General features: G+C 33.5%; 1 protein-coding gene across 2 annotated transcripts in view; it reads right to left on the bottom strand.

Annotated features, from left to right (window-relative positions):
• The window catches only part of waw (Translation factor waclaw), a 554,624-nt gene that overhangs the window by 384,528 nt on the left and 143,073 nt on the right, over positions 1–27,023 (bottom strand). For both annotated transcript variants that reach the window (XM_089089339.1, XM_089089338.1), the window contains exons 2-4: positions 26,306–26,416; positions 24,522–24,679; positions 2,042–2,214 (exon numbers count right to left, since the gene is read on the bottom strand). In XM_089089339.1, the coding sequence (XP_088945465.1) occupies positions 2,042–2,214; positions 24,522–24,679; positions 26,306–26,394 (420 nt within the window). In that variant the 5' untranslated portion in view covers positions 26,395–26,416. The remainder of the gene's footprint in view (positions 1–2,041; positions 2,215–24,521; positions 24,680–26,305; positions 26,417–27,023) is intronic.

Here is a 27,023-nt window from a genome sequence, read left to right as displayed (position 1 = left end):
GTGTAAGCCAAATACTGTGTAACCTATGGTTATTTTTGTCGTTTTTCACGTAAATTTTAATTTTTGACTGGGATGTTTCTAACAAATATTTCCTACAAAATAAGCTTTAATTTTCATACAAAATCCCAATATAAAAAATATTTGCGATGGCCCATAAACTTTATGGTGACGCACTCCTCCCCAGGCGCGATGAATATGTGTAGAAAAAACTGTAATTTTTATCCATTAGTTTTGTTTTATATTTAACAGTGCCAAGCAAATAGCACACCCTGATTAGTTAAAGGATTCCGAATGTGTTATCTCATAGCATGAATAAAAATTGGCTACAAATACACAATAACAATAACAGTCTGGAGCAAAATAAATGCAAATGTACGTTAAAGCAGGGACAGCGTTCTTAGTAACAGAATAACGTAATAAACGTGAAAAGGTCGATTTGCTCCATCTTTTTCAAATACTCCTGACTGATTTTAAGACTATTCGTAAGAGAGGGGGGAATTATGGATAAGGTAAATCTAATAAACCTCAGGTATGTTCATTTCAGTATTTTTACTTCCTGAATGATGACATTCCTCGTCACTGGAACCATCTACACAAAAAAATATTGTTCCAAATGGTCCTTATAAATCAATTAACGGATAAACAATACGATTCAAGATACAAGTCTTTTTTCTACAAAGCTTTTTTTACAGTCTTTTGTGTGCTTGCAACTCTGCTGCAACCGCAATTCTCTCATCCAAGCAAAAAGCGAGACTATTATGGAAGGAAAAAAAATTAAGCTCGAAATTACAGAAATAGAATTACTTACTTTGAATGCAGTGTGCTTATTTTATGAGTTGAGATACGTTGGTTAATCTTATTAACCAATAAGATTATTAACCAATAAGATTATTAACCAATAAGATGACCAATCCAGAAAGGCCATGGAAATAAAGTTCATTATTTATATTGATATAATTATTATTATTAATTTTAATATTTTCTTCAAGAGACAAACAGTTTATATGATATATTAGCTGTAATTTTTCCCAATTTTAACTATAGATGAAAAGTTAGGTTTTTTCATAGGCTAGGAGACCTGTCTTAAGTGCGTCTGAACTTACCATTGTGAAATCATCCTCGTTACCATCAGAAAATTATTTTTATCATCAAAACATTCTCAGATGTTCCTAATTTCAGTAATAGCATGTTAAAGTTTCTATGTCCAATTTGTTTGTTTAAAATGAGGGTTACATAAATGAACTTCCCTGAGGCAAATTCCCTTCAATATTTTCAAAAATACCCTTTTCAGTATCTTCATAGAAAGATCAGAAAAACCTTCCCCCCGATATACCTTGTAACTATGTTTTTCTGTCTCTTCATTCGAAAATTAAAAATTCCTTACCCCCCCCCCTTATTTTTTGTGAACTGATGACACTGGCCTTGCCCCTTCTCCTACTTTCCACTGCACAAATAAATATGTTTTACAAAAGTATAAAAAAATATTCTGTAAAACTCTAAACTCAAAACTTATAATCTTAGAAGAACAGTAGGCATTTATTTCTTTCATTTTCTTTGCCAAACGGGTATACTAAATGGGCACTTTCCCAACCACATTACTGACATTCTTTAAGTAAAAATTGGTGATGGCTTGTTCCAAGCATCTACTTCTACAAGGGACGATGTTTCCATTTTAATTACGAACAAATAGAAGCTGAAATAAGAATAAGTTCTTTTATTAGACAGTGAAAAAGATACAAAAATTTCTGGATATTTCAATTATATATATAGTGACCGTCATCAGCAGATAAATTAAGGTTTTACAATTAAAACAAAAAATATTTATACTAAATAAATATCTTTTGCCTTAATTTTAACACTAGTTTATCTGCTGATGACGATCACTGAATATGTTATCGAAATATCCAGAACTTTTTGTCTCTGTTTCACTGTCTAAAAAAGGACTTACTCCTACCTTAACTTTTATTTATTAGTCATAGAAAGGCAGTTAGGTCTTAAAAGAACATCCATTTCAATTAAGGACCAAATTCAGACAAATTACCTCGTAAGAAAAGTCAACATGTCCCGGGGTATCAATAAGATTAAGAAGGTACTTTTCTCCTTTATATTCGTATATAAGAGTTGCTGCTTGCGCCTTCACAGTAATACCTCTTTCCCTTTCCACTTGCAATTTGTCCAATCTTTGATTTTTAGACGTATCTTTCGTAACGGTACCTGAAATTAAAGATATACTTTACATTTTATAATAATAATTGATTAAAATGCTATCAGTATCTTCTTGAAAAACGATTATAGTTTAAGACCTCTTATATTGCTAAAAAGTTATTGTTGTAAGAGGTAGAAAGTAAGCTGCAAGGGCGGATCCAGGATTTTTTTTCGGGGGGGGGGGTTTACTAATTTTTTACTCAGTTTTTGACTAATTTTACTGATTTTTACCTAGGTTTTACTAATTGTGGACTTATTTTCGACTCGGTCAAAAATTTCGGGGGGGGGGGTTCAAACCGGGTAACCCCCCCCCCCCTGGATACGGCCTTGGTAAGCTGCAACAGCGTAGAGTAACTAAGGAAGCAATTATTTGTTAAAGCATTTCGTATTATCATAGATTAACTAATACAGAACATAGTAACTACAAAGTCTTGTAGGCATAGTAATTACAAAAGTACCTTATGGTAAGTGGAAAAAATAGAAATTAGTCTGAAGCAGCATAGAACCTCTTACGAAGCAATTAATTCTTAAAGCCTTTCATATTATCTTGTAGTTACTATTACAGAACATAGTAACTGTATAATGTTGCAGGTTCAGCAATTATATTGAGGGTCTCATAGTAAGTGGCAAAATGAAAAGTAGTCTGCAGCAACGTAGAACATCTCACGAAGCAATCATTTCTTAAAGCCTTTCATATTATCTTGTAGTTACTATTACAGAACATAGTAACTTTATAATGTTGCAGGTTCAGCAATTATATAGAGTGTCTCATAGTAAGTGTCAAAATGGAAAGTAGTCTGCAGCAACGTAGAACATCTCACGAAGCAATCATTTCTTAAAGCCTTTCATATTATCTTGTAGTTACTATTACAGAACATAGTAACTATATAATGTTGCAGGTTCAGCAATTATATAGAGTGTCTCATAGTAAGTGGCAAAATGGAAAGTAGTCTGCAGCAACGTAGAACATCTGACGAAGCAATCATTTTTTAAAGAATTTCATATTATCATATACTTACTATTATTGAACATAATAACTACGTAATTTTTTAGGTTCAACAATTATATAGACCATCTCATAGAAAGTGGCAAAAATAGAAAGTAGTCTACATTAGAGTAGCGCATCTTACAAAGCAATTATTTCTCAACGCATTTCACATAAAAATATAGTATAGTAGCAAAAATAGAAAGTAGTCTACTGTAGCGTAGAGTATCTTACGAAGCATTTGTTTTTCAAAGCATTTCATATTATCATATAATTACTATTATAGAACATGGTAACTATATAGTGTTTTAGGTACAGCAATTATATAGAGCGTCTCATAGTAAGTGACAAAATGGAAAGTAGTCTGCAGCAACGTAGAACATCTCACGAAGCAATCATTTCTTAAAGCCTTTCATATTATCTTGTAGTTACTATTACAGAACATAGTAACTTTATAATGTTGCAGGTTCAGCAATTATATAGAGTGTCTCATAGTAAGTGGCAAAATGGAAAGTAGTCTGCAGCAACGTAGAACATCTCACGAAGCAATCATTTCTTAAAGCCTTTCATATTATCTTGTAGTTACTATTACAGAACATAGTAACTATATAATGTTGCAGGTTCAGCAATTATATAGAGTGTCTCATAGTAAGTGGCAAAATGGAAAGTAGTCTGCAGCACCATAGAACATCTGACGAAGCAATAATTTTTTAAAGCCTTTCATATTATCATATACTTACTATTATAGAACATAATAACTACGTAATTTTTCAGGTTCAACAATTATATACACCATCTCATAGAAAGTGGCAAAAATAGAAAGTAGTCTACATTAGAGTAGCGCATCTTACAAAGCAATTATTTCTCAACGCATTTCATATAAAAATATAGTATAGTAGCAAAAATAGAAAGTAGTCTACTGTAGCGTAGAGTATCTTACGAAGCATTTGTTTTTCAAAGCATTTCATATTATCATATAATTACTATCATAGAACATAGTAACTATATAGTGTTTTAGGTACAGCAATTATATAGAGCGTCTCATAGTAAGTGGCAAAATGGAAAGTAGTCTGCAGCAACGTAGAACATTTGACGAAGCAATCATTTTTTAAAACCTTTCATATTACCATATAGTTACTATTATAGAACATAATAACTACGTAATTTTTTAGGTTCAACAATTATATAGACCATCTCATAGAAAGTGGCAAAAATAGAAAGTAGTCTACATTAGAGTAGCGCATCTTACAAAGCAATTATTTCTCAACGCATTTCATATAAAAATATAGCATAGTAAAAAAAATAGAAAGTAGTCTACTGTAGCGTAGAGTATCTTACGAAGCATTTGTTTTTCAAAGCATTTCATATTATCATTTAATTATTTGAAAAAAACTACGTTTTCTAAAGAGTTAAAGAGGCTGAGTTACAAGGTCGAACCTTAAAACGTACAGGGATTAGGAGGCACTGTTGGGGGGCTGCCGCCCCCAAACCTCCCGCTTTCACAGCCTTTAAATAAAAAAAAAAGTTTTTTAAACTGAAAGTAAGGAGCGACATTAAATCTTAAAACGAACAGAAATTATTCCGTATATGAAAGAGGCTGTGCCCTCCTCAACGCCTCGCTCTTTACGCTAAAGTTTTTATTGTTTAAAAAAAAGAGTTGTGAGAAAGTCAAACTTAAGCGTAAAGAGCGAGGCGTTGAGGAGGGCACAGCCTCTTTCCTATACGGAATAATTTCTGTTCGTTTTAAGATTTAATGTCGCTCCTTACTTTCAGTTTAAAAAACTTTTTTTTTATTTAAAGGCTGCGAAAACGGGGGCTTTGTGGGGCGGCAGCCCCCCAACTGTGCCTCCAAATTCCTGTACGTTTTAAGGTTCGACCTTGTAACTCAGCCTCTTTAACTCTTTAGAAAACGTAGTTTTTTCAAATAATTTCTGCACGTTTTTGTACAGTTTATTACTTATTATTGCTTGACTAACTGTTAGCTGATCGTGTCAGGAGTTAAAGTTGGGGGCTGCCGCACCCCAAACCCCCCGCTCTTGAACATTCTTGTGTTAAGGCTTTTAATTCCTGAATACTCAAATCACGACGTAAAGGGTGCCTCCTAATCCCTGTACGTTTTAAGGTTCGAACTTGTGACTCAGCCTCTTTAACAGCCCCCCAACTGTGCCTCCTAATCCCTGTACGTTTTAAGGGTCGACCTTGTAACTCAGCCTCTTTAACTCTTTAGAAAACGTAATTTTTTTCAAATAATTTAAAAAAGAAACTGAGTTTCTTTTTTAAAGTTTAAATTCAGTATATAAGAAATTTGCTCTGACGGTGAATCGAACCCGGGTTTTCCATCTGACAATCTGGAGTATCAACCGCTGGACTAAAGAGACACAATTGTAATTGTTTTTTAGTAAATGGAATCTATTTTTGACGCAAGCAAATTCCCACAAAACTTGATATTTGGTTTTTGGAAAACAGGGAAGGAGTGATCAGATTGAGCTGAAATTTCGAGGATAAGCTCCCAGGCCCCAGGAACGCTTATCCTTTAAATTTCAGCCCGATCAGACAACGTTAAAGGGGAGTTGTGGTGGGAAAAATTAACATGGGCTATTAAAGGAAAACGAGGTTTTTCGTAAATGTAAATTCGGAGGATAATTTTTTCGGTCTGAAAATATCAAAAGGCCCTAACAGGTCGAATTCTGCTTCGAATGAGTCCTCATTCACCCGGATCAGTTGCCAATTGTGGCCTGTAGGCGTGGATAAGAAAAAAAAGAAATGATGATGAATTTTAAGTGGCTATATTTGGTTTTTTGAAAACAGGGAAGGAGTGATCGGATTGAGCTGAAATTTCGAGGATAAGCTCCCGGGCCCTAGAAAAGCTTAACCTCTAAATTTCAGCCCAATCAGACAACGTTAAAGGGGGCTGTGGTGGGAGGGTCGAAACTTCCGGCCCAGTTTATCCCATGAAGATAAAGTCGGAGGAGGATGAAATTTTGCAAGTTTCTTAGTTTGAGCTTGGGCTACAAAATGCGATTACCGCCGTCTCTCTGCGACCTCTAGGACCTGAAATCGCTTAACATTGTGGTGGGTCGCCTCTTTATAGAGGCACAAGTGTGCCTCCTTGATTACTATTATAGAACATAGTAACTATACAGTGTTTTAGGTACAGCAATTATATAGAGCGTCTCATAGTAAAAAGCAATCATTTTTTAAAGCCTTTCATATTATCATATAGTTACTATTATAGAACATAATAACTACGTAATTTTTTAGGTTCAACAATTATATAGACCATCTCATAGATAGTGGCAAAAATAGAAAGTAGTCTACATTAGAGTAGCGCATCTTACAAAGCAATTATTTCTCAACGCATTTCATATAAAAATATAGTATAGTAGCAAAAATAGAAAGTAGTCTACTGTAGCGTAGAGTATCTTACGAAGCATTTGTTTTTCAAAGCATTTCATATTATCATATAATTACTATTATAGAACATAGTAACTATATAGTGTTTTAGGTACAGCAATTATATAGAGCGTCTCATAGTAAGTGGCAAAAATGGAAAGTAGTCTGCAGCAACGTAGAACATCTCACGAAGCAAACATTTCTTAAAGCCTTTCATATTATCATATAGTTACTAATATAGAACATAATAACTAAGTAATTTTTTAGGTTCAACAATTATATAGACCATCTCATGGTAAGTGGCAAAAATAGAAAGTAGTCTAAAGCAAAGTAGAGCATTTTACACAGCAATTATTTCTCAAAGCATTTCATACTATCATATAGTTACTATCAGAGGCAACGCTATAGCTTTGCCTATAGCAAAGGCCATACGGTTCCAATGTTTTCGAATTTTTTTTTTTTCCCAGAGGCACTTCATATGGAGGGGGTCGTCGTATAAACTTCAAAGGGAACTCATTCGATTGGAAATCAAGAGTTCTAGTGCCCTTTTTAAGGGTCAAAAGTGATTGGAAGGCAACTAACACCCATTCCACGACAACCATTTCCCCAAACAAATCCAATCAAAATTTTGAGATAGCCATTTTGTTCTACATAGTTGATTTCCAGATAGAAATCATGTTTTGAGGAGAAAACTCTCCCCAACAGCCCTCAGGGCACGGGTTGTAAGCTATTCTCTAGGGGCATATAAGGTTTTTATAGAAAGGTTTGTCGTAGAAACTTCAAAAAGGACTCATTCGATTGGAAATTCAAAGGGCTAGTGCCCTTTTTGTAGTCGAAAGTGATCGGAGGGCATCTAACCCCCCTTTCACGCCCACTTTTTCCCAAAACACATCCAACTAAAATTTTGAAATAGTCATTTTGTTCAACGTAGTTGAAAATTCGGAAAATTAGGTCTTCGAGGATGACACCCCCCCCCCCCACCGACAGCCCTCAAGGCAAGAGTTGTAAGTTATGCCCTGGGGGCATATATGGTTTTTATAGAAAAAGTTGTCGTAGAAATTTCGAAAAGGGCTCATTCAATTGGAAATGTAAATGGCTAGTGCCCTTTTTAATAGTCGAAAGTGTTTGGAAGGCAACTAACACCCCTTCCACGCCCACCATTTCCCCAAATACATCCAAGTAAAATTTTTAGATGGCCATTTTGTTCAACGTAGTTGAACGTTCTGCAAATTATATTTTTGAGCAGAACACCCCTCCATAGCCTTCAGGGCAAGAGTTATAGGTTATACCCTGGGGCATATATGGTTCTTATGGAAGAAATGCTCGTATAAACTTCAGAGAGGAATCATCTGATTGGAAATTGAAAGTACTAGTTCACTTATTAAGCGTCAAGAGATATCGGAGGGTAACCAGCCCCTCCCCTACGCCCTTTTTTCCCAAATGCATCGATAAAAATTTTGAGATAGCTATTTTGTTAAAAATAGTTCAATGATCATATAACAAAAACTCCGGTGTCGAAACAATTCCCCCAGGGCCGGGGGGTAAGTGTTGTAAGTCATACTCAGGGAGAATATATAGTTCTTGTGGAAGGGATGCTCGTACGAACTTCAAAGAGGGCTCATTTGATTGGAAATTGAAAGTTCTAGTTCACTTTTTAAAAGTCATAAGAGATTAGAGGGCACCTAGCCTCTCCTCCATACCATTTTTTGCTCAAAGCCATCCGATAGAAACTTTGAGATAGCCATTTCTTTAAAAATTGTTCAAAGACCACATAACGAAAACTATGGGGCGGACACAGCCCCCCAGGGCCCGAGGGCGGGCGTTGTAAGTTATGCTCAGGGGGAATATACGGTACTTGGAACTATCTTGAAAACTGAGTCTTGAACATGTCTTGGAAAGTATAAACAACATCAAATTGAATATTTGATGTATAATGATGTTAAGTGTTGAAAGATCCATTAGTTCAAAAATTTATTTTACTGTAATTTTTATTTTTATTTTCAATGCTGTAAGAACTGGAAAAGAAAATATTTGTAACCTAATTCGTTTTCAGTTAAGCACCAATGACAAAGCAGGCTTTTTGTTTTTATTTACAGTTAAGGAAGGGTGCAATATCCAAACTCTTGTTTGTAGTGAAACTATATTCGTCTTGAACAACTTTAGAAAGAACTAATAAATTAAACTGAATACTTGATGTATAATGATATTAATTGCTGAAAGCTCATCAGTTCAAAATTTTACTATAATTTTAATGTTTATTCTCAATATTAAGTACAAAAAAAAATATTTGTAATAAAATTGGTTTTCAGTGAAGCGCCAATGATGCAGTAGGTTGTTGACTTTTACAGTAAGAGAAGGAGGCGAAACCCAAACTCTTGATTGTAGTGATTTTTGTTCGTTTCAAGCTTGATTTGCATATTCAATTTAAGTGTCACTCGTTTTAAGATTTATTTATTCATTTACATTAATGTCTATTGTATGTTTGTTTGCATTGATTATTTATTTAATTTCTGTTCGTTTTAAGTTTCATTTATACTTCAATAGCAAAATGTTTTTTTTCGTTTTAATCTTGATTTTCATATTCAATCTAAGCATTACTCGCTTTAAGATCTATTTATTCATTTATATTATTACTTGTTGTATGTTTTTTGCTATGATTGTTTATTTAATTTCTGTTCGTTTTTGGTCTCATTTATTCTTTAGTAGTAATTTTGGGTAGTTCACCGTAAGATTTTTTTTCTCTCTTAAAACAGTAACCAACACGTGCATTCTTAATTATTTCCTTCTTTATCAATATTTTGAATTCAGCGATTTTTCATCGAGTCGTTATTTTAATAACACTAAACTAGCATTGAGATTTAGAGCTAAGACCCAATTTTTTAGGGGGATAATTTTTAAAACTTATAAGACGGTTAGTTAACCATGAATATGCAAATTTTCTCTCTATCTACAACCTTTCCCTTTTTTTACAGACTTTAAAAAACGATTGAGATTTTAATAATTTTTAAGGATTTTTATTTCATGCATTCTATACAGTTATTTTTACAACTAAGCCTATGGTTGTGATTTTTCCGTATATTACTGCCCTGTTTAATTGCTGGAGTGTTTTCGAAACTTTATTTACTTATCTTTCATGCTCCTCAGAAATTAATAACAAGTTTAAATTCTCGTCTGTTGAAATTCCTAAAGTTTGACTTTTAACAAGTATTTGTATCTGCTGAGCTTGAGTTTAAAATGGCCCTTACTTTTCTTTGAAAAACTTATTTTTGGGAAAGTTTGTTTTTTAATTAATTATAGATCATAGTAACTATATAATTTTGCAAGTTCATCAATTATAAAGACCATCTCATAGTAAGTGGCAAAAATAGAAAGTAGTCTACAGCAGACTAGAGCATCTTACAAAGCAATTATTTCTCAAAGAATTTCATATTATCATATAGCTACTATTACAGAACATAGTAACTATATAGTGTTGTAGGTAAAGCAATTATATAGAGCGTCTCATAGTAAGCGGCAAAAATAGAAAGTAGTCTACAGCAGACTAGAGCATCTTACAAAGCAATTATTTCTCAAAGAATTTCATATTATCATATAGCTACTATTACAGAATATAGTAACTATATAGTGTTGTAGGTACAGCAATTATATAGAGCGTCTCATAGTAAGGGGCAAAAATGGAAAGTAGTCTGCAGCAGCGTAGAACATCTCATGAAGCAATCATTTCTTAAAGCCTTTCATATTATCTTGTAGTTACTACAATAGAACATAGTAATTATATAATGTTCTAGGTTCATCAATTATATAGACCATCTCATAGTAAGTGGCAAAAATAGAAAGTTGCCTACAATAGAGTAGAGCATCTTACAAAGCAATTATTTCTCAAAGCATTTCATATTATAATATAGTTACTATTATAGAACATAGTCCCTATATAGTGTTGTGGGTACAGCAATTATATAGAGCGTCTCATAGTAAGTGGCAAAAATGGAAAGTAGTCTGCAGCAGCGTAGAACCTCTCATGAAGCAATCATTTCTTAAAGCCTTTCATATTATCTTGTAGTTACTACAATAGAACATAGTAATTATATAATGTTCTAGGTTCATCAATTATATAGACCATCTCATAGTAAGTGGCAAAAATAGAAAGTTGCCTACAATAGAGTAGAGCATCTTACAAAGCAATTATTTCTCAAAGCACTTCATATTATAATATAGTTACTATTATAGAACATAGTCACTATATAGTGTTGTGGGTACAGCAATTATACAGAGCGTCTCATAGTAGTGGCAAAAATAGAAAGTAGTGTACAGTAGCCTAGAGCATCTTACAAAGCAATTATTTCTCAAAGCATTTCATATTATAATATAGTTACTATTATAGAACATAGTCACTATATAGTGTTGTGGGTACAGCAATTATATAGAGCGTCTCATAGTAAGTGGCAAAAATGGAAAGTAGTCTGCAGCAGCGTAGAACATCTCATGAAGCAATCATTTCTTAAAGCCTTTCATATTATCTTGTAGTTACTACAATAGAACATAGTAATTATATGATGTTCTAGGTTCATCAATTATATAGACCATCTCATAGTAAGTGGCAAAAATAGAAAGTTGCCTAAAATAGAGAAGAGCATCTTACAAAGCAATTATTTCTCAAAGCATTTCATATTATAATATAGTTACTATTATAGAACATAGTCACTATATAGTGTTGTGGGTACAGCAATTATATAGAGCGCCTCATATTAGTGGCAAAAATAGAAAGTAGTGTACAGTAGCCTAGAGCATCTTACAAAGCAATTATTTCTCAAAGAATTTCATATAAAACTATAGTTACTATAGAACATAGTAACTATATAGTGTTGTGGGTACAGCATATAGAGCGTTTCATAGTGAGTAGCAAAATTAGAAAGTAGTCTACTGTAGCGTAGAGCATCTTACGAAGCATTTGTTTTTTAAAGCATTTCATATTATCATATCGATAAATAAAAGTTCAAATAGGGATAAAATCCTTTTAATAGACAGTGATGATAGAAATTCACAAAAATACCAGATATTTCGGTCACATAGACAGTGACCGTCATCAGTAGTAAAACAGTAGTTTTACTACTGATGACGGTCACTGTATATGTGACCGAAATATCAGGTATTTTTGTGAATTTCTATCATCACTGTCTATTAAAAGGATTTTATCCCTATTTGAACTTTTATTTATCGTCATGGAAAGGCAGTGTGGTCTCCGAAATTATCTATATTATCATATAGTTACTATTATAGAACATAGTAACTATATAGCGCTGTAGGTACATCAATTATATAGAGCGTCTCATAGTAAGTGGCAAAAATGGAAAGTAGTCTGCAGAAGCGTAGAACATCTCATGAAGCAAGTTATTACAAGTTTAAGGAACCCAATCCATAATTTGGAACAAGTATTCGTTTCATTTCGGTTTTAGATGAGAATTTTATCAACAAGTCTTCGGTTTAGCAATGGGCGCTCCTTTAAGTCCAATTCTGGCTAATTTATTTTTGGATTCTATAGAAATATCCGCTATTCAGTGTTTTGGCCTGTCTCCTTGTTTCTGGGGTAGGTGTATGGATGATGTTTTGTATTTTTGGGAACATAGATTGAATTTCTTAAATTTTTTGTTAGACCATTTAAACAGGTTTGACAAAAATATTAAATTAACTCTAGATTTAGAAAAAACAAGATAAGCTACCCTTTTTAGATGTTCTATTAATATATAATGATAATAGTTTCCTTTCTAACACTTAAAGGAAACCTACTCATAAGGCATTTATTTAAATTATCGTTTATCTTACCCAATTTCAGTAAAAAAAAAGGAACAGTCATATAATTGTTTGTTAGTTTTTAAGACTTGTTCCCTGGAGTATATTGATAGCAAACTATGGTATTTGAGAGATATTTTATTTTGTAACGGTTTCCTGTAGAATTGGTTAATGAAATAATACATAAAAGGCATATTAAGCATGAAAAAAGGTAATTAAATCGACGGTTCTCAACTTTTGGATCCCATATTTGCCAATAGACGCATTTCATTGCCTTACATACCAATTCTTTGGGAGAAAATCAAACGAACTTTACTCAAACATAATATTTCAACTTGTCTTAAATGAATCAGACCACTGAGTAACTTTTGAAATTCTGGAAATGATATAACACGGAATATTATTTCAAGTGGAGTTTATAGCATCCCTTGCTCTTGCGGAAAATTTTACATCGGTCGAACACACCAGCAACTTGCAGAAAGATTTATTGAGCATTGGAGTTCAGCAGATCATTCTGTAAAATTTACAAAACCTCCAGACAGTTTCACTTCAGCCTTAGCAGAACATATATTTTTTAATTCGGACCGATTTGTGCAGTTCGAGGAGACAACAGCCATTTCCGATAAAAAAGCTTTTTGGCAGTGGCCTCTCGAAATATCAGAAATTAAAAAACATATTTTTGAAGGTTCATCAAATATTAGAGATGCTGGTTATATAACTATTGATCCTATGTATGATAGTATTTAAAAAAAGGAACCGATATTTAAAAATAAAAATAAAGTATTGCAAATTGTCCTAGGGGTTAGTTTAAATAATAAACCAAAGCGAATATCAGCATCAAAAGCTTTGCATAAATTACTATGATTGTTTATTCAATTTCCGTTCGTTTTGGGTTTCATTTATTCTTTAATAGTAATTTCTGGTCGCTTTGAGTTTGAATTTTAACTGGTATTTGTATCTCCTGAGGTTAAGTTTAAAATGGCCTTTACTTTTCTTTGAAAAACATATATCAAAAGCTTTGCATAAAATTATGCCGCAATAACTTATTTCTTGTTCATTTTTTATTTTAAAAGATTTAATCCAGTTACTTTTGTGAGGTGGTTTCCGGAAGGTAGCTTCAAATTGTAAATGTTAAGCAATTGTATATTATATTTTTAGGTGAGTCTATTCTAGGTTTATGTATATTTTTTAGTTTTAGTTTATTTTTTTTTCTTTTTCTCTACGCTGAAACGCCTTGTTTGATATGGGCAAAATATTTTTTTTTTTTTTTTATTTTTTTTTTTTTTTTTTTTTTTCTTCGTTTTCATTTACAGGCCATAGACCCGTTTGTCGTATTTATATTTTTTCTGTTATGGCTGGTCAGTTCGGCTTTAGATCTTTTAAGCATCTTAAGAAGCAACCATGGTTTGACGCATACCATATTTTATATACTTGTTATTATGAAGTATAGTATAGACCGTAACAATTGTATATAGGAAGTACTGTAAATAGAAAGTAGGCTGCAGCAGCATAGAGCCCATTGTAAAACGATTATTGTGCAAAGCATCTTATACTATATTGTTATGTAATTGCCATTGTAAAATAAAGCATCTAGTATAGTAACTATATGGTTTAACATGTATGCCTATTACATAGAGCATCTTACAATATTATCCCATAAAACCAAACGACCATAGCAAGAACTTAAAAAAAAAAACAAGTCAATTTAGCTGGTGAAAGTTTCCTTCGAATTGAATTAGAAATGTTTCGTCAGTAAGTCGTACCCCTGGGACTTAATTCTTCCGAGAAATGAAAAGAGATTGCTTTATGGAGGAAGAAGAAACGTTCCAAAATAGACAAGGAAATTCAGAAATACCCATGTCAATATCCTCGGTTATTATTTAATGAAAAATGGGGGCCAAGATATTACATCAAATGGTGTTATTAAGGATTAAAATTGAACAGACACTAAAATTAAGTGAAAATAGGTCAATTCAGGAAAAAATAAGTAAATATAAGCAAATAATTAAAAAATAAGCTATAAAAGTAATTCAGTAAAAAGCAATAACTGATTCAGTAAAAAATAACTATAAAGAAGTAAAAATTAGTATAAGTAAAAAATTCAGTGAAAGTAAGCAAAAAGGAGTTATAAAAATTATATGCTGCCATCTTCTTGAATCAAAACTGAGAAATAAGAACACCATACTTAAAATATAAAAGTCTCGATTAAAAGTCTATTTCATCCTAGCCATAAAAACTTTCCACATGCCCCAACATACGACAAAAAGTACATTTTATTTTTCATTTACTCAGAGGGCGCTTTGCTTTTGGTCTATTCGTTTTGGATTCTTGTTGCCCACAATTGATTTGTCTGACCTTCGTCCAGCCCAAACTTAAAAACATTTAGATGCCAACCCTGTCTGTTGATTCTCAGAAGACAGCTACACAGTCAACGGAAAGACAAGCCTTTTGAGCATATTGGTGTCACAAATATTAGAGCTTATTTTTTATGGTTTTTCACCAAGGTCTCTTCTTTATAAGTGCCAATACAAGAACAGCATATCTACACTTGGAGGTATTTTTCGTTAAAAATAAAAATCTCTATTTCTGCTAATTTTTTTAACAAAAATATAGATCTTGATCAATAGTCTTTAGTTTTTGGATCTAATTTTCTTTAAGCCTGGCCACAAAACTTTCCAAAAAGTGTATTTTATTTCTAATTTACTGAGAGGACGCTTGGCTTTCTGACAATTTATTTTTAATTCTTGTAGCCACAAATTTACTTTCCCCACCTCGACTCGAGCCACTATTTCGGAACGTTAATATGGCAAGAATTTCTACTGTTTTAGCTTATTTTTTGATGATTTTTCTTTATCAGTTTTGTGCCTGCTACTACCGAAACTGCACAGCGACATATGGAGGTCTTTTTTCGCTAGAAACTGAATTCCCTATTTTTGCAAATTTTTTTGCAGAAATTTGCTAATACCCAGAATCTGTCAAATAGATTCGAAATATGTCAAATATATTTTGGAAATGAAATATATCATATATATATTGAAAGTGAAATATCATACATCTTTCACGACACATTTTTTCAACTATAGAATATATATACCAAACTCTCAAAAAGTTCATCGGAAATGAATTGTCAGTTCAGATCAGCGAGCATTGTATGTATTCAATAACATCCCACCGACAATAAAGATGATGTAATCAGATCCTCCTTCCTTAGTCACTAAGAGTTGTTCAGAAAAAAAAGAAGTAACCTAAGCAATAAGATACTGTAAGCCTATTACATCCCCACAGAGAACATATTATAATATTCTCCCTTTTAAAAGCAATTTTCATGTAACAAAAAAGAAAAGACGCCTCTTAGCAAATTTTCTCAGATTATGAAGAAATGTGACTTTTGTTGCAGATGAAAATTTCTCGAAAAAGAAAGATTAGAAAATAAATTATTGTCAATGATAGTAGAGAACAAGATTAGTAAAACGTGTCAAATAAGAAATGGAATTCATTTTCTATAGCCCAGAGAGGGGCGTAGGAATCAGGGGCGTAATTTTCTATGGGGCAGAGGGGCACGACATCCCCCATTTGCCACCCCCCAGCTGAAATTCGGCGTCTTTAAAATCTTGTCAAAACTAAGACAGGTTATATAAATCAAGCATCCATAGAAACAGATCAGTTTTCTTTAGTATATATTAGCATTTATGGGACTATATTGATCATTTTTCGTTGTTATTTTCACTTGACTCGGGAAAGTCGGCTCCGACTTTGCTACTGTAAAGACTTCTGATGAAATTCTTGAAATTTACGAATGCAAAGCAAAGCCCGGAACACTGTTTTTTTTTTTTTTTTATGGAAAATAGACTGAATCAGGACAGTGAGGGCAAGTGATGCACTAAATCTAGTGGAATTTACTAAATCTAGCAAAACTAAATCCTTAAGAACATTTCTGTAAACCAATGACGACCAATATAACTCCCTAAATAAGAGGAAGGTATTCACCAAACAAACATTACATAATTGAAAGCCATACCTAGTTGGTATAATGTGGCTGGCTATCCCTACTCTAAATGAAGCATTCCAACGAAATTTTCCAGGTCCCCAACCTCCTTTATGATCATTCCGTCACCCCCGACATCTCTATGCATTCCTAATAAACTCTTTCGTATAGCTAATGTCTCTTCTCTGATACTGTATATCAATACAAAGAAGAAACAATTAAAAATGGGTTTTTTTAGGCTAAACGAATTTTCTGAAAAAACAAAACGAATATTTTGAAAAGACAACTACCTCTATTCTTTAGCGCGAACAAAAAACTATTTAAGAAATATGCCAAAAAAGACAAAGAAAAAAAACGCGCTGAGTAAAAATGCGTAGTAAATTCAATAAAAGCAAAAATTGGAAGAATTAAAACCTAATACCTAACATCCAAAAAGCGAGTCATTCACTATAATCCAACGACTTGCACAAAATCCTTGAACTGCCATAAAGGAACACTAGCAAACAAATAGTTATCAATGTTAGAAAAATTTACTACACACAAAAGCCACCTCCTCTTCTTAGGACATACCTTCCTTTAATTAATTTCAGCGTCTCAAGTCTCATTGTTCAAGTGTTCATATACTTTTTTTCTTATCTACTCGTATTTTCATTCTGGTCTTACGTACAAATTGTAAGACAGAATCAAAACAGCCAAGAAAGGGAGATTAGAGATCATTCTTTCGAAGCAAAAGTCCCAATAAATATATCCTGGGAAAGACCTACCCAAATACCCAAAAAGAAAAAGGAAATACCTAGGACATAATCCTCCCTTTTTGAAGTTCCTACGACAACTCCTTCGATACAAAGTGCCTTGGTCTAAACAACAACAACAACAACAAAATAATACATTATACCCACATCGATCTTTACTATAAAAATGTCAAGCCTTCCCATCACTTTCGACTATTAAAAAGGGCACTAGGCCTTTCAATTTCCAATCAAATGAGCCCTTTTTCATTTTCTACGACAACACTTCCTATAAACACCTTATATGCTCCCAGGGCATAAATTACAACTCTTACCCTAAGGGCTGTGAGGGTGGTTGTCATCCTCTGAGACCTAATTTCCAGAACTTTCAACTGCGTCAAACAAAATGGCTATCTCAAAATTTTGATTGGATGTGTCTGGGAAAATGGTGGGCGTGAGAGGGGTGGTAGTTTTTCTACAATCACTTTTAACTATTAAAAAAAAGGCACTAGACAATTCAATTTCCAATGAAACGGGTCCTTTTGAAGTTTCTGCGACAACGCTCTTAATAAAAACTTTATCTGCTCCCAGGAAATAGCTTAAACCCATGGCCCGGAGGGGTGGGAGGGGGGGTTGTCATCCTAAAAGACCTAATTTCCAGAACTTTCTACTACGTTGAACAAAATGGCAATCTGAAAACTTTGATTGAATGTGTTTGGGGATATGGAGGGCGTGAGAGATGGGTTTGTTACCGTCCAATCATTTTCAACTATTAAAAAGGGCACTAGCCCTATCGATTTCCAATTGAATGAGCCCCTTTTGAAGTTTTTATCATAGAGTCTCTATCATTATAAACCTTATATGCCCCAAGAGCATAACTTGCAACCTTCGCCCTGGGGACTCTGGGGGGTTTGTCATCCTTAAATACATAATTTCCAGAACTGTCAACTACGTTGAACAAAATGGCTATCTCTAAACTTTGATCGAATGTGAACCCCTTTTGAAATTTCTACAACAACTTTCTATATAAACCTTATATGCCCCCAGGGCATAACTTACAAACCTTGCAGTGAAAGCTCTGATGGGGTTATCATCCTAAAAGACCTAATTTCGAGAACTTTCGAATACGTTGAACAAAATGGAAATGTTAAAATTTTGATTGGATGTGTTTGGGGAAATGGTGGGCGTAAGAAGGGGGTTAGTTGCCCTTCAATCACTTTTGACTATTAAAAGGGCACTGGCCCTTTCAATTTTCATTTGAATGAGCCATTTTGGATGTTTTTACAACATCAATTTCAATAAAAACCTTACATGCTCCCAGGGCATAACTTAAAACCCTTGCCCTGAGGGTTGTGGGGGGATGGGTTGTCATCCTTAAAAACCTAATTTCCAAAACTTTCAGCTGTGTTGAATAAAATGGCTATCTAAAATCTTTGATTTGGTGTTTTTAGGGAAAATGTGGGAGAGAGAGGGGGGTTAATTGCCCTCAAATCACTTTCGACTATTAAAAAGGGCACTAGCCCTTTGAATTTCAAATCAAATTATCCCTTTTTCAAGTTTCTACGACAAATCAATAAAAACCTTATATGCTCCGAGGGCATAACTTATAACCCTTGCCCTGAAGACTGTGGGGGGAGTGTCCTGCTCAAAGGTATAATTTCCTGAACTTTAAACTGGGTGGAACAAAATGACTAAAAATGTTGATTGGATATGTTTGGGGAAATAGGGGGCATGGAAGGGGTTTTAGTTGCTTTCCAATCACTTTTGACTATTAAAAAGGGCACTAGCCATTTCAATTTCCAATCGAATGAGCCCTTTTTTAAGTTTCTACGACGACGCGTTCAGTAAAAACCTTACATGCTCCCAGGGCATAACTTAAAACCCTTGCCCTGAGGGCTGTGGGGGAGTGTCTTCCTCAAAAACATAATTTCTATCTGGAAATCTATAACACTGAATAAAATGACTATCTAAAAATTTTGATTGGATGTGTTTGAGGAAAAGGTGGGCGAGAGAGGGGGGTTAGTTGCACTCAAATCACTTTCGACTATTAAAAAGGGCACTAGACCTTTGAATTTCCAATCGAATGAGCCCTTTTTCAAGTTTCTACGACAAAGATTTCAATAAAAACTTATATGCTCCCAGGGCATAACTTATACCCCTTGCTCTGAAGACTGTGAGGGGAGTGTTCTGCTCAAAGGTATAATTTCCTGAACTTTAACTGGGCGGAACTAAATGTGTTTGGGGAAATGGTGGGCGTCGAAGGGGTGTTAGTTGCCATCCAATTACTTTCGACTATTAAAAAGGGCACAAACCATTTATATTTCAAATCGAATGAGCCCTTTTTGAAGTTTCTACGACAACGCTTTCTATAAAAACTTTATATGCCCCAGGGCATAACTTACAATCCTTGTCCTGAGGGCTGTGAGGGGGTTCTCACCCAAACCAGGTACATATGGTAGTGAAATGAAAGTTTTTGATACATCTAAATCTAAAGACTGAGAAACCCCAATAACCCTACTATCATGTTTAACACGTCCATTTTCAATTATTTTCTCAATGAACTTAATTGGGTAATTATTACAAAACAAAATATCCCTAAGTATAACAATTCCGAATCCAGAAATTCCTGGGAAAAAATTCTAAAGGCTCTATACACTAGTGAAATTACAACCCCCCGTTTCACCGAGATAAGATGGCAAGAATTAAAATTCAAATACTATCATTGTGCTTAGGTTTTCTGTAAATCGAGAAAAGTAAATGGAGATCCCTTTTAATTAATAAAATATCCAGAAAAGGTAATTTATTATTTTCCTCAAACTCAACTGTAAATTTAATATTATTATCAAAACTATTTAAATGCTTACAAAATAGGTCTAAGGAGCCCAATCCATGTTTCCAAGCGCACACCACATCATCCATGAATCTACCCCAGAAACAAGGGGAGATTCTAAAACTGTGTATAGCAGAGGTTTCAATAGCATCTATGAAAAGATTTGCCAATAAAGGAGAGAGAGAAGCCCCCATAGGTAACCAAAAAATGTATCCATAAAGCTCCAATCTAAAACCCAAATAAAAAGAAAATTCATTTACTGGGATAATTAGTTTCAAAATGACTTCGATATCCAAACTAGCTAAAGTCACATCTTGTATTAAATCAAAGTGTTTTTCTAATTTACTTCTTAAAATGTCCTCACATCTTTTTATATCACAATTTGAATACATGGAAACAACATTGAAACTAAAAAGAATTGAACTATCCTCCAATGTGAAATTTCTCAATTTATTAGTAAGATCAGTCGAATTTTTTAAATATGATCTTTGCGTTCCTGAAGGAGAATATAATGCTACTGACAACCAATTTTCTTATTTAGAGACATGCGTTGGAAAAGACGATACAGTATGATGGAAGAGCTATCCAGTCATACGAATCTTAGGTAGGCCTTAAATATTGGATGCCGAACAACCCCTAGGATAATATTTGTTATAAAACTATGGGGTAATGTGAAAATTATTTTTCAATGACTCCAATTCCTTTCTTGTTGATTTTATATATTTATCTGTAGGATCAAAATCAAGTTTTTTTGTATGTAATAGTGTCAGAAATAATGGATCTCATTTGATTATTATAGTCTTCAGTGTCCACAATTACAATCGTGTTTCCCTTATGGCTCTGGCTCTGGTGATAGTAAGGAATTTATCATTTTTCAAATATGAAAGTATTTTAATGTCATTTTTTGTGAGATGTCTTTACCAATTAAGCTCATATTAAAGGTGTTTAGTTTTCATACGATCCCCGCTCTAAGTTCTTGAAGAGTATCAACTTTATCTATAGAAGCCATAATTTCTGACTCCACCTTCGAAATTATTTTTGAATAGGAGATTGGTGTTGGAAAACAGAACTTAGAACCCTTCGACAAAACTGTCTCCTGTTGAATATTAAGAGGTTTAGAAGAAAAATCTTAATTGCTGGACCCAGACAAAAACGAGGATAAAAAACAACTGAATCTTGGAACTTCTCAAACAAAAGTTTATTAAACTTGTCAACCAGACGGACCATAGACAAATGAAAATTATGGCGAAAAGATCTAATGGCCATTGCCCTAATTCGCATAAAAGTGTCAGATGGAAGGTTATTCCTTAAAAGGATTTCAACAGAATTTCAGTCCTTAGACAGTTGAAAACGTCTCTGTTTTTGTTCAGAAATTACGTGATTTAAAGCCATTAGGCTTAATTTGTTTTTTAATTTTGTTTCATTTTCAATTCCAAAATGGGTACATATTTTAAAAGATTTCGAAATAACCGATTCCTTCTTGCAACTTTTTAAGAAAATTTGCTGATGTAAAAGAATCGCATGTTTTTTAACCAAAGAAAACCGATAGTTGACAGAACCAGCTAATTGTGGTCTTTACACTGAACTAATCAAATTCCTAAAGCCAAATTGGCCAGCAATTATAAAAACCACAAAGAGAAAAATCTAAGTGAAAAAAAAAAAACACAAAACGAGACTGCGTTCAGTGGAGAGAAAAGAAAAGACAAATGCAAAACAACGCGGATATTTCGCCTGTATCATAAACAAGGCGTCTTCAGTACAACAGACAGAAGAAGAACAAGATAAAAAAAAATAAAATAAAAAGTTAAAACTAAAAAACCAATAAAACCACCACCAAAACAAAAAATATACAATTGGCGCAAACTGATCCACGTAGAGAAAAAATGCTAATATGGAGTTACTTCAGTGAGAACACTAGAGCAACTGCGGAAAAATGAAAAAAAAAATGGGAATTACTTTAACTATTCTGTTGCGAAATAATCCTTTTATTGACTATTATTGAAGCAATTCGTTTTGGTCTAGCAGGTAAAACAGTACCCTGGTGATTATTTATTGGGTAATTGGGTCAATATTTAGATTGGGTCAATATTTAAACTACCTCTGTCCCTATTTATTGAAAGGTTAGCAAACATATGTTTTTTTAATTTCAATTGCTTCTCTCGCCCATTGTGTATACCCCTTATCATTTGAAATAGCTCATCCGTTGTTGTATAGCGGGTGCCTGAAACCAAGCGAGTATTTCTTTGTATCTAGTTAGTAGCTTTCCCCTCTCACAGGAGAGCAAACGTTTCTTTTTATGCCCGTTCCACTAGTTTGATATAAATTAGGCATTTGATAATCATCTGAAAAGACAGTCATTTTTTTTACTTTTGGGAATTTTATTTTTATTAAAATTAAGTAGAGGGCGCAGTTTCCTGTGTCCGCAAATTGATTTTGACGTTTTCATTATTCCCATATCTTTGTCACCATTCTTTGAATACAACAGTAAGCAGACCGAATGTATGCAATTTTAAATTGAATTTTAAGCAAAACGTAAACTACGCTGAACAAAATGGCTATCTCAAAATCTTGACTCAATGTGTTTGAGGAAATGACGGGCGTGGGAGGAGGATCGATTGCCCTCCAATCACTTTTGAATATTAAAAAGAGCATTAGCCCCTTCAATTTTCAATTGAATGAGCACCTTTCGAAGTTTCTATGACAACTCTTTCTATACGAAGTGCCCTGGTCTAAAATAAATAAATAAATAATGTATAGTGCCCACATCACTCTTTACTTAGGCAGCGCTGTTTTCCTACCTATGATAAGCGAGGATTGGCTCTGTATTACAATTAAATAAAAAAACAAGTTTTTTTTAACTGAAAGTAAGGAGCGACATTAAAACTTTATTGAGGAGGGGACAGCCCCTTTCATATTCGGAATAATTTCTGTTTGTTTTAAGTTTTAATGTCGCTCCTTACTTTCAGTTAAAAAGTATTGTTTTTTTAATTTAATTTCTGAATGTTTTTGAATTGATGCAGCTTTGATTTTGGCTCACCGTACATCAATAATTAAAACAAAATTTGCATTTGGCTAAATGGCTTTCTCGAAATTTTGTTCTGACGTAACTTACGAATTAACTTACGTAACGAACTTCTATATTCGTATGTTTTATTATGTATATTAGGGAGTTTGCCCCCTAGTCAATACCTTGCACTTTACGCTAAAGTTCGAATTTTGTTCGAATCACAAACGTCTACAAACCAAATGCCATTTAATTAGAAACGATAGCCATTTCGATAGTACTAAAAAAAAACTTTAGCGAAAAGGACAAATCATTGAGGAGGGGGCGAAGCCCTTTATATGCGTAATCTGTCTTGTGTGTTGTAGGTTTTGACGTTGCCTCTTATTGTTAGAAGAAAAAACTTTGTTTTTTATTTAATTTCTGATCGTTTTTAAATAATGATGTAAAATCCGGTACCCCCTTCCTAGAATTGTCCCTTCCCCCAAAGAAACATCCTCCATGTAAGGATCCTCCCCTGTAACCCGCTCCTCCGACACCCCCCTCCCCCATCAGAAAATAATCCCTCCTGAAACGTCTTTATACTTCCCATTAACCAATACTATATATAAATAATGGGCAAAGTTCATAACTTCCAGCCCTTCCCCTGGGAAATGTGGGGGACTGAGTCATCCTTAGAGACATGTTTATTAGATTCTTGACTATCTAAAACAAAATGCCTATCTCAAAATTATGATTGGTTGACTTTGGGGAAAAAATGAGTTCTTGAGGAGGCCAAGTTGCCCTCACATTTTTTTGTCACTTAAAAAGGCAACTAGAACTTTTAATTTCCGTTCAAATGAGCCCTCTTATGATATTCTAGAACTAATGGCTCAATATGATCACCCCTGGGGGAAGCAAAAAAAAAAAAAAAAAAAAAAAAAACACGCATCCGTGATCTTTCTTCTGACAAAAAATACAAAATTCCACATTTTTGCAGATAGGAGCTTGAAACTTCCGCAGTAGGGTTTTCTGATACGCTGAATCCGATGGTGTGATTTTCATTAAAATTCTATGACTTTTTGAGGGTGTTTCCCTCTTTTTTCGAAAATAAGGCAACTTTTCCCAGACGCGTAACTTTTGATGGGTAAAACTAAACTTAATAAATCTTATATATTTCAAATCAGAATAAAATTCTGATTCTATTGATGTATCTATGGGTATCAAAATTCCGGTTTTTAGAGTTTCGGTTACTATTGAGCCGGGTTGCTCCTTACTTACAGTTCGTTACCAAGAACTGTTTGAAAGATTTGACCGGAGAAAGTATTTCTTGTGGTCATTTGCTTTGAAATCCTGAAACGATACGAAAGAGAGACTCCGTAATACCACAACCCTTAATTTTATTTTCAATATTATAATAGCGAGGGCTAGTGACTCTAGACCCTTCTGACCAGTGAGCAAAGGTAGAGACCTTTTTGCTCACTGCCGTGAACAGTATATCAATACTAAGATAAAGCACATATACTTCTCAGCAATTTTTTTCGACTTACAGAAATAAAAGATCAGAAGTGTCTATTAACTAAACAATTGAGTCTATGCTTTCTTTTCAAATCAATAATGCTACTTACCCGTTAATTCAAGAAGTCTATCAGCTAATGTGCTCTTTCCATGATCAATGTGAGCTATTATACTAAAATTGCGGATTCTCTCGATTGGAAAATCAGAAATATCCAATTTTTGAGACTCAGGTCCCTTCATTCGAGCGGAAGAGGAAAAACAAGTCTTTCTGGAAAAAAAGTTATCTCTTCGTGAGTTACAACGTTCGGGGTATTGTACTTTTTTTATCCACACATTATCTTTATTTGGGCGTTACTATTTCTAAAGTCATATTTCTGTTTCTGCAATCCTATTTCCTATTTTGCATTTCAAAATATTTAAATTTTCTAAAATCACACAAATTTTCATGTGTTGATAAATTTTGGTGAACAGCTTAAGAATAAATACATTTTGCATATTAGGAATCAGCCTGAATAATAGATTTATTTTTGCATAAATTGTAATCAAAACTTGTTAAGGTTTTCAATTGACAAATTTCAGTTTCTATTGACTAGGGTCGCTCTTTACTTGGAGGATATTAATAGGAACTGTCGAATCAAAGAATATCTTGAATGTGAAGGGGGGTGGGGTTACTAATTCCTCCTTCAACCCTTTTTTTAGAGTTTTTTTTTAAGAGAAACATCTGGAAAATTCAGGGAGAATATCGCAAAAGCCTTTATCGCTATTTGAATTATTATTTAAAATAAAAATGGCTTTAATTATTATTATTGCTATTTAACTGTCCAATTACTAACTTATTGGTAGTTTTCACTTCCTTTCTCTAGAAAATCAAAAAAAAACTTAAGAAATATCAAGTTAATTGTATAAATACGTATTTAAAAACGGAAAAATGCATGCATATTTTAGTGTTCCACTCATCAAAAACTGAAATAGATGTACTGAAAAAAACAAACAATTTCTACTGGATTTTAAGGTAACGGCACTTTTATTTGGGCACTATTTTACTTCTAAGACATTACTTCTAAGACATTATTTTCATTCGGTTTCTTGTTTATTTGAAAAATATATGGCAGAAAATGACTCAAAACAACAATGTTAGTTTTGAGTTTTAATGTCGCTCTTTACTTACATTCGAAAAACTTTCGCTTTATCTAATGGCTGTTCATTTTTTATATCCCTTTGGGTGCAACATATACATGAGGGGAGTACCCATATGTCCCTGAATTTACGGTAAAGTGCAACTTTTAAGTAACAATGCTGCAAAATGAAAATCGCACCTGATAAAGATGACCCCTTTTTAACAGATTCCTGTTGAAAATGTTTTAACAGGAATCTGAAGTGTCAAAATGATTGAATCTGAGCGTCAAATGAAAAAAATGCTCATATTTTTAGGGGAATTTTCGTTGGGAAAATATTGCTCCTGGGAAATGCCACCTGTCCCATATTCCTCTTTTGTGCAGGTAAACATACGATAAAAAAAACCAGTCACATCATGTAAATCGTAGTTATACTTCTGTTATAATAGAGGAGTCGTTCTCCCTTTGGCACCCATGCTGCATGTTAAAGGCTAAATCCCCTCTCCAACTTGATTGACCTCTTACAAAAATTTGGAAGAACTGGCCCTAAAGTTCACTTTCACTATGATCCAGGAACCACCGCTTCCCCCTTCAACTTCCACAAAAGACCCATTGACCTAAGAGTTTGACCACAAAAGACCCATAGAGTTTCTATTACTGATATATTTCATTCTTTACTTAGTTTTTTACCACGCCCTATTTGATTGTCAAATAACTTCGGAGCCTAGGTAAAACTATATAAATTTCAATCCGGCAATAGAAGAATAATAGACACGTACCTTTCAGTCCAAATAAAGATTCTAAGATCTTTCTTCAATTTAAAAATTAACTTCGTTACTCCAGGGGCACCATTTCTCCAACAGTTCATTATAGTTAACTGTTATCGATCTCTAAAAGAGAAATAGACATTGTTAAATTTGACCAAATGCTCCGTTGACTAAAATGTGTTTCATACAAAATAAAAAGGAAATGTTCCATACTAAAATCTAAAAAAGTACGGAATTACTTATTAAATTAATTACTAATTAGTTGTTTACCACAAGTAAGTAATGATCCTCTAGATGATCATTCTAATTGTGAAAATGTTTCTATCCCTTTCTTTGAATCTATCAGCCTCCTTCAAAATCCACTTTATTTCAAAAGTTTAATTATTTGTTGTTGTTTTTTTCTCAAATGGGCTTTACTTGGCAGTATGAGTCTACTATTGACGAAACATGGAAACGAAACAGGGAAAAGTTTTGCACATATTCTGGGATGAAATTGTAACACCAGCAATTTTATATTTCCGAAGAAGACTGAATGGAGAATCTAAAGTTGTATTTTTGTTTTTTCCACCTGATTCCTGTCTTATACTATATCTTCAGCCATCCAAATATTTACCTATCTAATACCAATTGAAAATCAAATGCCATTTTGAATGTAGTTTTATTTAGTAACTTAATTTAATAACCTAATTAAATCTATCAAATTTTAATTTCATGTTTTAATTAAGTTTAG

This window comes from Artemia sp. Qi Xiang Cuo, chromosome 5 (genome assembly GCF_049724085.1).
Source record: "Artemia sp. Qi Xiang Cuo chromosome 5, ASM4972408v1, whole genome shotgun sequence".
NCBI lineage: Eukaryota > Metazoa > Arthropoda > Branchiopoda > Anostraca > Artemiidae > Artemia > Artemia sp. Qi Xiang Cuo.
The sequence above is the reverse complement of the archived record's forward strand: the minus strand, read 5'-3'. Positions and strand labels throughout refer to the sequence as shown.